The 12,932-nt window shown below is 37.1% G+C and overlaps 1 protein-coding gene and 1 long non-coding RNA gene across 2 annotated transcripts in view; one reads left to right on the plus strand and one right to left on the minus strand.

Annotated features, from left to right (window-relative positions):
* The window catches only part of LOC108103897, a 35,664-nt gene extending 28,397 nt beyond the window's left edge, over nt 1–7,267 (minus strand). The window contains exons 1-2 of the long non-coding RNA XR_001772270.2: nt 5,671–7,267; nt 5,278–5,516 (exon numbers count right to left, since the gene is read on the minus strand). This is a non-coding gene — a long non-coding RNA (uncharacterized LOC108103897). The remainder of the gene's footprint in view (nt 1–5,277; nt 5,517–5,670) is intronic.
* Nucleotides 642–4,181, plus strand: LOC108103896. The gene has a single exon (XM_017209641.2). The coding sequence runs from the start codon at nt 3,503–3,505 to the stop codon at nt 3,914–3,916; it is 414 nt and encodes a 137-aa protein (XP_017065130.1). The 5' UTR covers nt 642–3,502; the 3' UTR covers nt 3,917–4,181.
* Nucleotides 7,268–12,932: the final 5,665 nt, after the last annotated feature.

A 12,932-nucleotide genomic window follows, 5' to 3' on the forward strand; every position in this document is an offset into this window, starting at 1 on the left:
ACGAGACTTCCTTTCTTTATAGATAAGAAAGAAAATTCCTTTGTGCTAACACCAAGAAATAAAGGGAAATCAACTCTTTGGGTTGGTTAAACTTCAATTTACAGGTATTTTTTTTGGTTAACTGCCACCTGCCTTGTCTGTCTTGGTAACTTATCTTCGTTTTCAGCTTTTTAATATGAAAAACTGTCGGAATTTCAAGTTAACAGACATGCAAATAGGGCCGTAATGAGTAAAATAATACCCAAAAAAACTGAAATCCATAAAAGTAAGGTGAAACATAATTAGTAATCTGGTTTAAGTTCATTTTAGGAAAATGTTTAACTACAAATTTCCTTTCAAGCCCTTTGCTAAAACTACATTTTCCCCTTCGAAGCACTCTCCTTTCCTTAACTTAAATCACAATTTCTATAAATAAAAGGGATATATATATATATATCTAAAAATATATATAAATCTTTAAGTTTTATTCTCGGTGGACTTGTTGTTGGCCAACTAATTTTGAGACGCCGAGCCGTTCAATTACAAAACTTTTGCCAGCCAAGTTAATAACATTTATCGCTCCCCATAAAATATATATCCTGTTTCTGTGTCCTCTCCATATATATATATATATATATGTGTGTGTGTGTGAGTGTGAGGGTTGTTGTGTGGAAAAGTTGTTGCAACAAGTTTAACCTTTTTTTCCGGTTCGGCAGGGCGACTTCCTTAACCTTGCTTGCCGCTTCCGGTTTCCCGACCAGCGAGCCAACATTGACTTATTCGCCGTACAAATTGAACGAACAGAAGCAGTGAGAGAAAATGTTGATTATTTTTAATATTTAACAAAGATTTTTATACTCCTGTTAAGGGAAAACTGAGATGATTACCAGATTAGGTTAAAAGTTTCTTCTTTTAATTTTTCCAACATTTATTCCCTATAAATGGGGGGGGTTTTCTCTCTCTGCCTATCGATGCCAAAAGCTAGCCTTACTTTGCCTAATAGTTTAGCAATTCCTTTAAGTACTTTTGCGCTCTGTGCCACCGAAGGATCCACTTGAGTGGATCAAGAAGAAGCAAGGAGGAGCAGCTGGCTCACTACCTGTTGACACACTCAACCAGCCAACGTTTACCCTGCGAATCCCCCAAAGGCAATGCCAGTTAACCGCGGCAATCTCTCGAAAATGCATTGCTCAAATTGCATTACAATTTAACGATGGCTTTTCCTTGATTTCCCATTTCCCCTTCCCACTCACCCTCTTCGATAATTCATAAATGCCATTAGATTAATCTCTTCCGATCGAAATATCCGCTGCTTATTTTCACTGAAGGGAAAAGTTTTGCGGGATTTTCTTTAAGAGTAAAGAGAAAGAGGCTGGTATGGTGGGTTAACTTTAGGGATTTTACTAGTATTTAGTTCCATGTCTCAAGTAAGTTTCCTTCTTTAGTAAAATCTTGTCTAAAAGCAGCTTTCTATCAAACAAAAATCCTGACAAACAAAGCCTCTTCTCATACTCGCTAGTTAATATATAGTTTAAAGGACCTCTCCCCATAAAAATGTTTAATTTATGGCTCCTGCCTGATATAACCTTAATCAATGTGGTACTAAAACATCCAGTTAGAGCCCATAAATAATGCCAGACATTCGCTAGTCAAGTCCAAGTCCAAGTCCGCGTCCAAGTCCAAAGAGCCAAATTACCCATAAATAAAATGGGAAAGACGTAGCTTGGAAAATCTGCCCAGCTGGATGGTTCGTTCAACAACTCAACTTGAGTTGAAGAATGTTTTGAAATATTTTGGCATCTAACGGTGTTTTAAAGAGCCCGCAACGATATGCAAATGGTTAAGGGGAAAACCAGGTGAAAAATGTACAAAAAAAATAAGAGAAAAATCGCATGCCTATGCATCGTTCCATTCTGTTTTATGGTTCATAAACTTTCGCTCCTTTGGTGAGTGCTTTTTGCCCTTTTTTTTATGGGGCACGTTGAATAAAAAACTGATTTGTTTTGCTCTCCCGAAAAGCAAAAACTCCCCATCCCGTATAACCTTTAACCTCTCCAACCAACCCCCTTTAACCTTTGATGTTGCCGGCTGTTTTGGCTGATTTCAGCCATTTGTTGCCACCAAAATGTGGCTCAGTTTGGGGAAGGCTAACATATGGCACTCACTTTGGCATAATCAACATCATCATCATCATCAACAGCAGGAGTAGCAGCAGTGCTGCTACCAGAAGTAGCAGTCACAGAGACAGCATCAACATCATCATTATACTGACGAGTTGTTAATGATGAACATAATGACGACACGGAGCGCTTTGGGCCAACAAAGTTGTTAACATAAAATGGCTCGCTGCACACATGTACACCCACAATTTGCTCAGATTTCCCAAGTATTTATGTGTACACACACACACTCAGATACTCGTATGTATATGTTTAACCACTTTCACCTTTTATAGTCCACATCTGTCATTGCAGTCGGTTTCACCGGTGAAAAATGTGAAGGGCATGAAAAATAAAACCAAGTCCAAAACCAAAAGCACAGCACGTGGAGGAAAATTGTGTACATTTTTCGCAAACACATGAAGTTTAAGCCGATTAAATGGGAAATTTAGTTAGAAGTTTGGGAAAGTCTTTAAAATTAAGAGTCTGAAAAGTATCCTAGAAAAGGAAAGAAAGTTAAGATCAACGGACAGATGAAAGGAAAAGCCTTAAACGACCGATCCTATTCAAGAATTTATATACTTTATAGATCAGAAATGCTTTCCTCTACGTGATATAAAACTTTCTGGTTAACAAACTTTCTTAAATATAAAAATCCAAATAGGAAATCCAACCCTTAGTAATGCCTTTAAAACCCTTTAAAAACCCAAAAAAAATTTCTATAGATTTCCATCCAAAGTTCATTCAATCAATCAAATCAAAATTCTCAACTAATTTTCTTTCTCTGCATCAATTTCCCGGCCAACAACTTGCAGTCAAAAAAAAATATAAAAAAAAAAAAAGAAGGAAAATAAAATGTGAAAATTTCATTAGATTTTGCATTTGAAGAAGGTAACAACCAGTGGATGAGAGCCAAAAAAAAAAGAAATGAATAAAAAATATAAATACGGCCAAGAGAGATTGAGGGGTTGTTTCGCCTCAAACTTTTCTTTTTTTTTTTCCCCCCTCCCCAACTGGCTGGGGTGTATTCTGGGTAAACTTTTCATGTTTTTCCATTGGGTTTCGGGTATTTCCATGCCGGCCGCGGGCGATGGATGATTCTGATTTCTGATTTTGAGCCCATGTTGCTGTGGGTAACTTTCGGCATACGCCGTCAACCGGTCGTATGAGCAATGTAAACAACTTTCCCTCCCTCTATTTCGACTTTTCCCTACCAACTGGCTTTTCCATGATGAGAAGCAGGCGTTTCCCTAGCTGTTTTTTTTGGTTAGTATCCCAAAACGGATATAGACACAGTTTATTTCCAAATCTACATCCAAATAAAAGAGTTTTTTGTTAGAAAAATAACAAGAAAAATTATAGTAATGCCAGCTCTAGTGATTTCCTTCTTTAACAGATTTTGCCCCTCAAAGAGACTGCGTCATTTGCTGGTGAAGCGCCGAAAATACTTGAGGAAGTTCATCCAGATAGAGTGTCTAGCTCATGGTGGAAAACCCATTAGCCAGACTAAGAGAAATCTCCTCACAAAACATGTGATTGGCTTCCTTGAGTTGAATTTCAAGAGAGATCTGCCAACGAAAACCATAGAGATCACGGCCACTCTACCAAATCCTCAACTGCCCCCTAAAAGGGATGTGGAATACGAGTATGAGAATCTCTTCGAGGTATTCGTGTGCAACAGCCATGGAAATTTGCTGACCAAAATTCCCTTCATGGAGAGTGACTATCGACGTGCAACCCGTAAGGCCATCAAGGCGGTGCGCTTTATGGATTCCTGATTTCTGAGAAGTAGGTGGATGGAACATTTTTGCCTACTTACATCCAAACATGTCAGAATTCATTTGCCATTTTCCAAGCAAGGAGGAAACAGGACGCCCAAATATCGATTACCTGCTACATCTACATTTTCACTTTTCCTGGTCTCTTTAATTGGTAGCTGAAGTTAATTAAGTTGAAGCTGTAAACTGATACTTTGGCTTCACTAAATTTATTGTTAATTCATTAAAATTTATACAAGGAAAATCTCTGTATTTTCCAAGCTTATATTTTGTATAGCTTTTCTTCTGGCAAAGGTAAATGTCATTTGCAAGGCTTGGCAAGGAAAAAACAAATCAAATATGTAGAGAAAATCTAAGCTCAAGTTATTGACATGAAATTAGCAATCAAGGAGCTATGCAAACTTTTCTTCAATCAATGTTGACAGATTCTTGGCTTTTCATTTCAAATGAACATTTTCCAAGCGAATTTTGGGAAACTCTTCTAATTAAATACACATATTTGTGATTGTATTTAAGAGGAAAATGTAGGGAAAATATTTAAATTAAAAACTTTAAGGATGGATGCCTTTCTTCTTTTCATATAAGACAGCCTTTTCCCCTAGAAGCTGTTTAAAAACCAACAAATTCAAAATGCCAAGTCATAAGATTAACCACTTTAATAATCCCTCGTAAGCGATAATTGCAATTTTAGGGGATCTGCGGTTTTTTTCTTTTGGTATGTGTAAAAGAAAAGGGAGAGGAGCTGCGACCTAAGCAGCCCAATAATTCCGACCATATATCCACTTATCACGCGCACACAAACATAAACACACATGCAAATAAGTGTGTGTGTGTGTATACTGCATATAAGACGACAAGGACCCCGAAAGAACATGCTATCAATTTTATTTTTATTTATTTTAACCTCCCACCAAAGCACCCATTTTCCCTCGCATTTGTTTGCTTTTGGCTCAGCCTGAGCATATTTTGTAGCTCGTAAAAGTTTTTGATATAAAATGTAAACAAAGGCGAAATGGGACACGGAAAACACACAGCCGCCCAAAAATCACTGAGGGAAATTGTTTCGTAATAAAGTTGGAAAAGGTTTTAAATGGAAATACTTCTGTGATGGAATTTGATAAAGTTGCTTGGGGGAAGATTTTTACACTAAACTTTAGGGGAAATACAATTAGAACTCGTTTTTCTTACTACCCTTTAAACTAACGTCTACGTTTACTAACTAATATGTGTTTTTCATAGGAAAATAGGGAAAATCCCATTTACATTGAGTATGGTTTAGTTTTGCTTAGGCAAATAACTAAAAATTCTTTATGCTTTTGATTTTTTTGATATCAATACCCATATAGAAAAAGGAAACTTACAATTTTCCATATTTTTTGAGCTTTTTAGTAGGATTGGTTGATTGTAGAGTTTGATTGTTGATATTTCTGATGAGTAAAAAGATTTCTGCTTCTCCCGAGGAGCTTGGCAGAGCTTGGCTTTTCCATTTTCCAGTTTGATTTTTGATATTTCCAATGAGTAAAAAGATTTCCTCTTGTCCCGCGGAGATTGGTAGAACTTTGCTTTGATTGCTGATATTTCTGATGAGTGAAAACATTTCCTGTTGTCCCGCGGAGATTCATTTGTGTTTTTAAATAAGACAAAAACAAAATAAGCCTTTTAAACAATACAAATACTTATTGGCCACTTACCTCGACTCTCCTTATTATTAAAGGTTCTTATAGAGACTTTTAAGATTCAAAAATTATGGTTACCTTCTTTTTCCAGACAAGCTTCGCATTTCCAAGTCGATTTCCAGTTTTCCTGCTTATGTTCCTCATATTTACATAGTTATATATCCAAATGTACATAATGTATGTACATAAATATGTTAAAAGGTTGTACATAGATTTTCACCAGTCCCGCGAAGCTCCACTTCCATTTTGGCATAGAAAATACATAAACTCGCCTCTGAAACAATGAAAATTAAAAATTATTAATAACATAATAATACGATCACCTAATTTACATATATTAGTTAGTCAATGTTTAACAGTTTCTAAAAATAAAAGCAATTTGTGAATGGAAATTTACTGAAGTGGCGCCAAAACTGTGAATGTAACCCGAAAGGCAAAAGCAAAACGAAAAACGGACTTTGTATCGCAGGTGGGAAAGAGATGACTATAGTTTCAAATAATATTCCTTCCGAAGATCTCCCCCTCCCAGTTTTTTCTTCTCTCCTCTTTACCGACGCTTTTAAATCAGTTTAAACTAAAGTTAATGCTAGGTAGAATCACAATTAATATCTTCTTTAACAATATCAATGCTTAGGCACTCGTATATATTTATGTACATATGTACATATTGATTTGCATTTGCTTTTGCATATCTATGTACATATGTACATCCATATATGCAGATGCTCACACACACACACTTTCACTTATAACGCGGAGTTATTTTAACTTTTAGGCCTAAAAAGTTCACAAGAAACATTATTTATAAATTACACAAAACTTAAAACACTGCCCTACGATCACTTTTTATGCACAATTTTTATATTTTTTTTAACACTTCTGAGCATCAGCAACAAAATGTGCATCTTACCTAGACGGGCGACTCGGTTAGACTGAAAACTGTTCTACCAAAAACGTAGTTTGGATAGAGCGGATGGCGGCAGCGCTGCAACGATCGTCGTTTTGCTTCTCCTCTTTCCTGTTGTTCTTACTTCTCTGTTAAAGCATTTGAAATGTTTTAAGATAAATAAATATTAAATAACACCGTAAATCGAAGGAAGAGTGGATAAATATCATAAAATAATAAATAATTTGAATGTTATAGATCAGACAATAATAGATGTGGAATATTATGGTTGAGAAGTGAAAATTAAACTATTATACTAGCATAAGAACTCGCATAACAAGACGCTACTATGTTAGCCAGGGCTGTTAATTTCAAAATAAACATGTTAATAGCAAAAAGTGCTATATGCAATTAGGTATAGAGCCACCTGTTGGTCGTAGTTTAATGAAATAAACTAAAATTTTTAATTTTTAAAGAAAACTTGTAGAAATTTATACTTAAATAATTTTAGAGCTGATAAAAACTAGAATTTATTGACATAAATAAGAGTTTAATAAAAAGTTAGCCAATATATTCTTAATATTTAATATTAAATTAACACCCCATTTTCTCTCAGTGCTGGTAACTTAAAATTATGGCGCGTTTTGTAACCAGCAAAAGGCCAAAACGAGTTTCGTCTTTCGCTTTGCTTGTTTTTGTTGCGGCTTCTGCTTTTTTCGCCCCGCCCCTTCATTTCCGTTTCCCCTTTTCCGACATTTTGGACAGCCATTGTGGGGCTGTCTCTGTGTGTGTGAGTGAGTGTGCCTAAGTGTGTGTGAGCGTGCTGAACGAGCCCTTTCAATGCTCGATGCTCACGCACTTGCACATATTAATTAAAAAGTTCAGGGTCAGGCCAGGCGAGCGACAGACATCAGCTGGCCGAACAAGGACCAAAAAATCTAAAAAAAAATTCAAAAAAAAAATGAAAGTAAATTTTGGCCAAAAAGGGCGAAGATAGGGCCAAAAGAGGAGGTGTACGCAGGCCTGACCCCGGCAGGTTTTAGTCCAAAACATTTTTGTTTTGCTGCTGCATAATTTGTTTACTCTTTTGGTTGAGTTATGGGACTCGCATTTTGATTCCCTGTATTATAAACACTAATTTTAGAGAGTTTTTTATGCATTTTAATTATTTTTTAATGATTTTTTGCTACATTTTAGATTAAATCTACATAAAATAGCCAATTTTCCAAATGAGGTTTTGGTGAATTATAGAAAAAATCTTCTTAAAAAAGTTGTTTTTGATCACCTTTGGCCTAAAAATATATTAAAACTCCTTAAAAAACTAAAACTTTTTGCTTAGGAATAGATTAAAAATCAAAAAAAAGACAAAATACTTCTCGATTAAAGAATTTAATAGGAAATTCCAACAAATTTAAATTAATAAGATTAATTTCTTAAAGTTACTACTATTATCTATGAATTTAAGCTTAAAAAACGCATTTCTAGGCCTACTTTAACCAAAGAAAAGTTCAAAATCTTGTTTAATAACAATAACAATTACCTAAAAGTAACCCTAACAGTCGCTACTAAAAGTAATTTTCTGGAAAAAGCTTGTTAAACACTAGTTGACTTGCCATTTATCAGGAACCAGAGGACACCGGCAGGACTTTCCCCGAAAACGAAAGATGAAAACAAAAGCGAGAGACACACGTAGACACTCCTGGGGGGGAAAGGAGAAGAAGGAAAATAGGGGGAGGGGGTGGGTAAATCCAAGGGGAAAGTCCTTGCGGGTCACGGAAACTGTGCGTAACTATAATTAATTTCATTTTAGACTGGTTAGCAAATAAACGAGCAAACGATGCGGTTCGCTCTCGCTGGCTGGCTGCTTGTTTAGCTCTCCTCACACCTACTCTGAAAACGGGTAGGAAAAGCCAAACGGAAAAACCCCACCCACTCATAGCAACAACAACAACTACACAGATCGGCTCGTTTTTGGGCAGTTGAGACACTATTTTTGACATCGTCCTTGTTGCCATGTTGTTGGCTTTGCACTTTCCCAGCACTTGACTGCCGCCCAACTTTTTGGTCATGTTTCAGGGGGGGGACGGGGGACAAGTCACCCATCATAAGCACTACCACCCACTCGTAGTATAGTATAACTGTTGCTCATGTTGTGGGACTTTGATTTCGAGCGTTGAAGTCCTTTGAAGGACCTAAAGCTCAACCCTTATCAAAAATTCAACAGCATGATTTTATATCACAAACTTCTCTCCCTTACTCCTGCCCAGAAAAATTATTGATTCAACTTGAATGCCAAATCATTCCAGGGTTTTCCTCAACCCCCTCTTTCTCGCTCTTTCTTCTGGCCAACCAGAAAAAGTTGATGCCACAGCCTAATCGCCTGGAACTCATTAACTTTCCTTGGCTGCAAATATTTTGTTTAACTTTGCTAGTCAGTGCTTGGAAATGATTTCGTTTTTTTGGCCTTTTCCCTGAGGCATAATTAGCAGGGGCTAAGACAGCTTTAAAGGGGTTTTATTTTAGTTTAAGATTGTTGGGAATGTTTTTTAAACTTTTCTATTGGAAAGTGAAGTTGAGTTATGAAAATGAATCTAATTTGATATGAGATATGAGAGATAATGAGGGTAGTTCTAGCTTAAATCTGGAAAATTCTTAAAACTAAATCAATTTTCTTTTGGTATTAAAATAATATTATAGTTTACCAGTTAAAAAGGAAAACCTAACAACTTTGATATATAAATATAAATTTTATAAAAATATTTTTGCATCTCTTTTGGACTGACATTTGAGATGAAAACTTTTTAGCTAAAAACTTTAACTTAACAAAGAGAAAAGGAAAAATAAGCGAATGAAGTATAAATTTCGCTTACTAAGTCTCAAAAGAGTTTGTCTAAAACCTATCTTAAAGATGAAAAGTCTTTAAAGAGATAGATATGTGTTACTTTAAACCAATTTACTTAAATACAAATTATAGATTTTTGTTAAATTTCCAAGATAAAAGATTGAAAAAATTACAAAAACTGCCCCTTGAATATCTCAACTTAAACTTAACAAAATTCCAAAAATTCCTCCAACTCTAACTTAATAAATTCCTATTAAAATCGTCTAAAATATAGAAAAATATAGTGACTGGCCTGACCTTGCTTAAATAACAAATAAAAATGCCAGAGCCCGTGATCCGAAAGTACGCCACAGTTGGTTGGGCCATAAGTCATCCCGAGATGATTCCATCAAATATGCATGGCCCATCATCATCATCATCATTGGATCCCGACCAGGGCCGAGCTGTCCATTTGAATTATGCATGCATAGAGAGAGAGAGAGAGAAAGAGAGAGTGAGTGAGCAGTATGGGGAAAAGCTGGTTAGAGAAAAGCCGAGATGAGCTCGGTAAGGGAAAGTAAAAAGGGGTTGTTGTCAGCGCCCATGAAAGCGCAGCATGGCGTCTGCTAAGGAAATTAGATTTCCTAGCAACAATGCCCCCTTGGTGTGTTTGCCTATGTGTGTGTGTGTGTTAGCCAGTTGGACAAAACGGCTTAAGTGTTTTTGCCAGCGCCTTTTCACCCGATTTGCATAATGGTCGCCGCGGTTGCCTGAAAAGTATGCTACAACTTTTTATCAACTTTGTCAGCGGAAATTATGCTCAGCATGTCGTTGTTGGTCTATGTGTGTGTGTGTGTGTGTTGGTATTACACAGCACTATACCTAACACATACAGACACACAGGTCAGTTACGGTTCAATATCGCCGCAAATGATATATCAGCGAATGGCGGCCCCTATAAAACTCACTTTAATTATTTATTTATTCAAATGCCTGACCGGGCTTCTCTAAGCCGAAAAGCCTTTTACAAAGGCTGCTGGAAAAGTGGAAAAACCAAAACGGGAAGGGGCTTAAAACATAGCTTCAAGGAAAGAGAAGGGACAAGATGAAAGGGGAAAACAGCAGCAGCAGCAGGAGCAAAGGCAAACCCAAAGGCAGAGGAAAAGCATTTTTCCCAACTTTCTCCAAAACGTTTCCTGCTAGAAATTGAAAGTGGCACGCGCAAATTACTTAATCCTACTTTTCAAGTACTTACTGTACATATATTTACAGTAAAGTCTTGATAAGAAGAAACAGTAAGTTTGTAAATCTACGAGAAATGTAACTTCTAAGATCAAAACCAAAAACAAAAGGAAAACGTTTAAAACTTAACAAGCAGTTCAGTCGAGAGACTTTCTTCTCTTCAGAGTGTTTACTGTTTATATATAAACATACAGTATATATACAGCAGAATGGGGCGGGTAAATGCCTACACGTACTTTCTGGTCCTTTGATCTAATTTACCGAGCATTTTCAGGTATTCCAACTTTGAATGCCAAAAACGAAACCCAAGATGACAACAGCAACAAAAATGCCCAAAAAAAATCCAAAAAAGTATGTAAACCTTAAACGAAGACGTAAATGAAAATGAAAATGAAAATGTTAAATGAAAATGGCCCCAAGAGCCGTCAGGCTAGAGCTTTCACGTGTCTCCAGTGAGTCCTGGCAGTTAATCAATGAATAGCCGCCGCACCCTGAACTGTCCCCTGTCCCCTCTCTCATCCGCATCTTGGCCACCTGACTTGGTCTTTGGGTCCTTAGAGAAGCTCAGCATCTACTACCCCCTCTCTCGTGAACTTTTAGAATGCTGGACAGGCAGGAACCACTAGGACTCCCTCGCAATTACATCAAAAGGAAAACTGTTGGCAAAGAGCCCAAGTAATATTTCAAGGGGGCTGGACGACAGACGCTCTAAAATTAACTAAATAGCAGTCCCGGCAGGAGAGGACACAACCCCAAAAAAAAAAAAAGAAATACAAGAAAATACAACCACCCACCCAGGAAAAACCCACCCCACAAGGACATGAAAAGTCACTTAGAAGACTGGGAATCAAAAGGAAAGACGGCCAATGTCCGCCAGGTGCCAACGTCCAAAATGCTTGCTGGCTTGTTTTTCTATTTTTTCTATTTTTTTGTATATTCCTACGAATTGCATTTTATTGCCAGGACAACAGTTCACAAAAAAATAGAAGGAAAAATGAAGGGAAAACCTCTGAATGGAACCACAAACCATGGCAAACGTAAAATGTTTTCAGCATTTAACTAAATTGTTTCATTTAGCGCTGGAACAAAGTGGAAAAACTGAGGGAAAATTAAAGGGAAATTTGGTATTTCACTAGCAACAGCAGCAGCAGCAGCAGAGAGGGGAGATAAATGAGTTCTCAAACATAATACAGATTAATGGAGTCTGGGGATTTGGTTCATCAAAGCTAGCAGAAGTTGTCGCGTTTGTCCTATGGCTGTGGGGATTTAGATATCATCTGGAAAGATTATGGAAATTATTACTAAATATTTAACCTAAAATAAGATTTCTGCTGACTGCTGAGTGATTTTTAAAGGAAGTAAGTTATGTTTTTATATAAATTTCTATCAAAATTTGATTAAAATCTTGAATTTTACTTGATTTGCCGAACAATTTTGTCCTTTGAAATGTTTTAATCCTAATGTCTTAATCCAAAATCAAATCAAAATATTGACAAGATTTCGCTTTTCTCAGCAAGACTAACTTATTAAATCACTCAAACTTTCAGCAAAAAAACTTAAAAGCCAACAAAATGTCTCGGGACTTACGTTTGTAAATTAAATATGAAACCTTGGCATAAACTTTTAATTAGCCAGCAGTGTTGAGTAGCTTTTTAAGGAGTCTTCCACCTGGTGCAAGTTTATTAAGTTTTGCAGAAAATTGCATTCGGTTAGAGTCGACGATGTCTGCGGGTAAACTGCGCAAGTGGCTGCCAGCCAGTTAAGTTTTTCCTCCCAGTGTGATTGGAAACGTAACTCGGAGGTGAAACAAATGCTGCCTCTCAATTTTCACGTTTTTTTCCACCGCCTCCTTTGCTTGCCCCAATGACCAAGACCAACTCTCCATTTCCTGGTAGGTGGCTCCGTGTCCGGGTACAGCTGCTCCGGCTTAGCCGCAAACCTGGACTGGACCGAAGGACATCTGGAAAAAGTGGGAAAATTGAGTTGAAAATTGTTCGTGGCACACACACTTCACAGGCAAACGCAAATTGACAGCTGTCAATCAACTGGTCGCCCACTTGAGCCTCCTTCTCCACTGCCAGGTGCCATCACCTCCATTCTCCCTTTCAGATGACGATGATGATGATGATGATGATGGTGATGAGGAGTCCGTCTCCTGGAGGATAAAGTGTCGGCGGAGCAGCAACAGCAGCAGCAAATTGCCAACTGCTGTTGTGCACTTCAAATTGATTAAGCCCTGGGCGGAACTTTTCGCAACTTTGAAAATTCGTAGAGCCAAAAATTCAGATGGCCAAAATGCACTCGGGAAAAGTACTGAAAATAGTTGGAAAATATCGGGAAATAAGTTAAGTTACAGTTGTTTTAAGGGAAAATCTGATTTAAACAAAATTT

Source organism: Drosophila eugracilis, unplaced genomic scaffold, assembly GCF_018153835.1.
Source record: "Drosophila eugracilis isolate 14026-0451.02 unplaced genomic scaffold, ASM1815383v1 contig_408, whole genome shotgun sequence".
Taxonomy (NCBI): Eukaryota; Metazoa; Arthropoda; class Insecta; order Diptera; family Drosophilidae; genus Drosophila; species Drosophila eugracilis.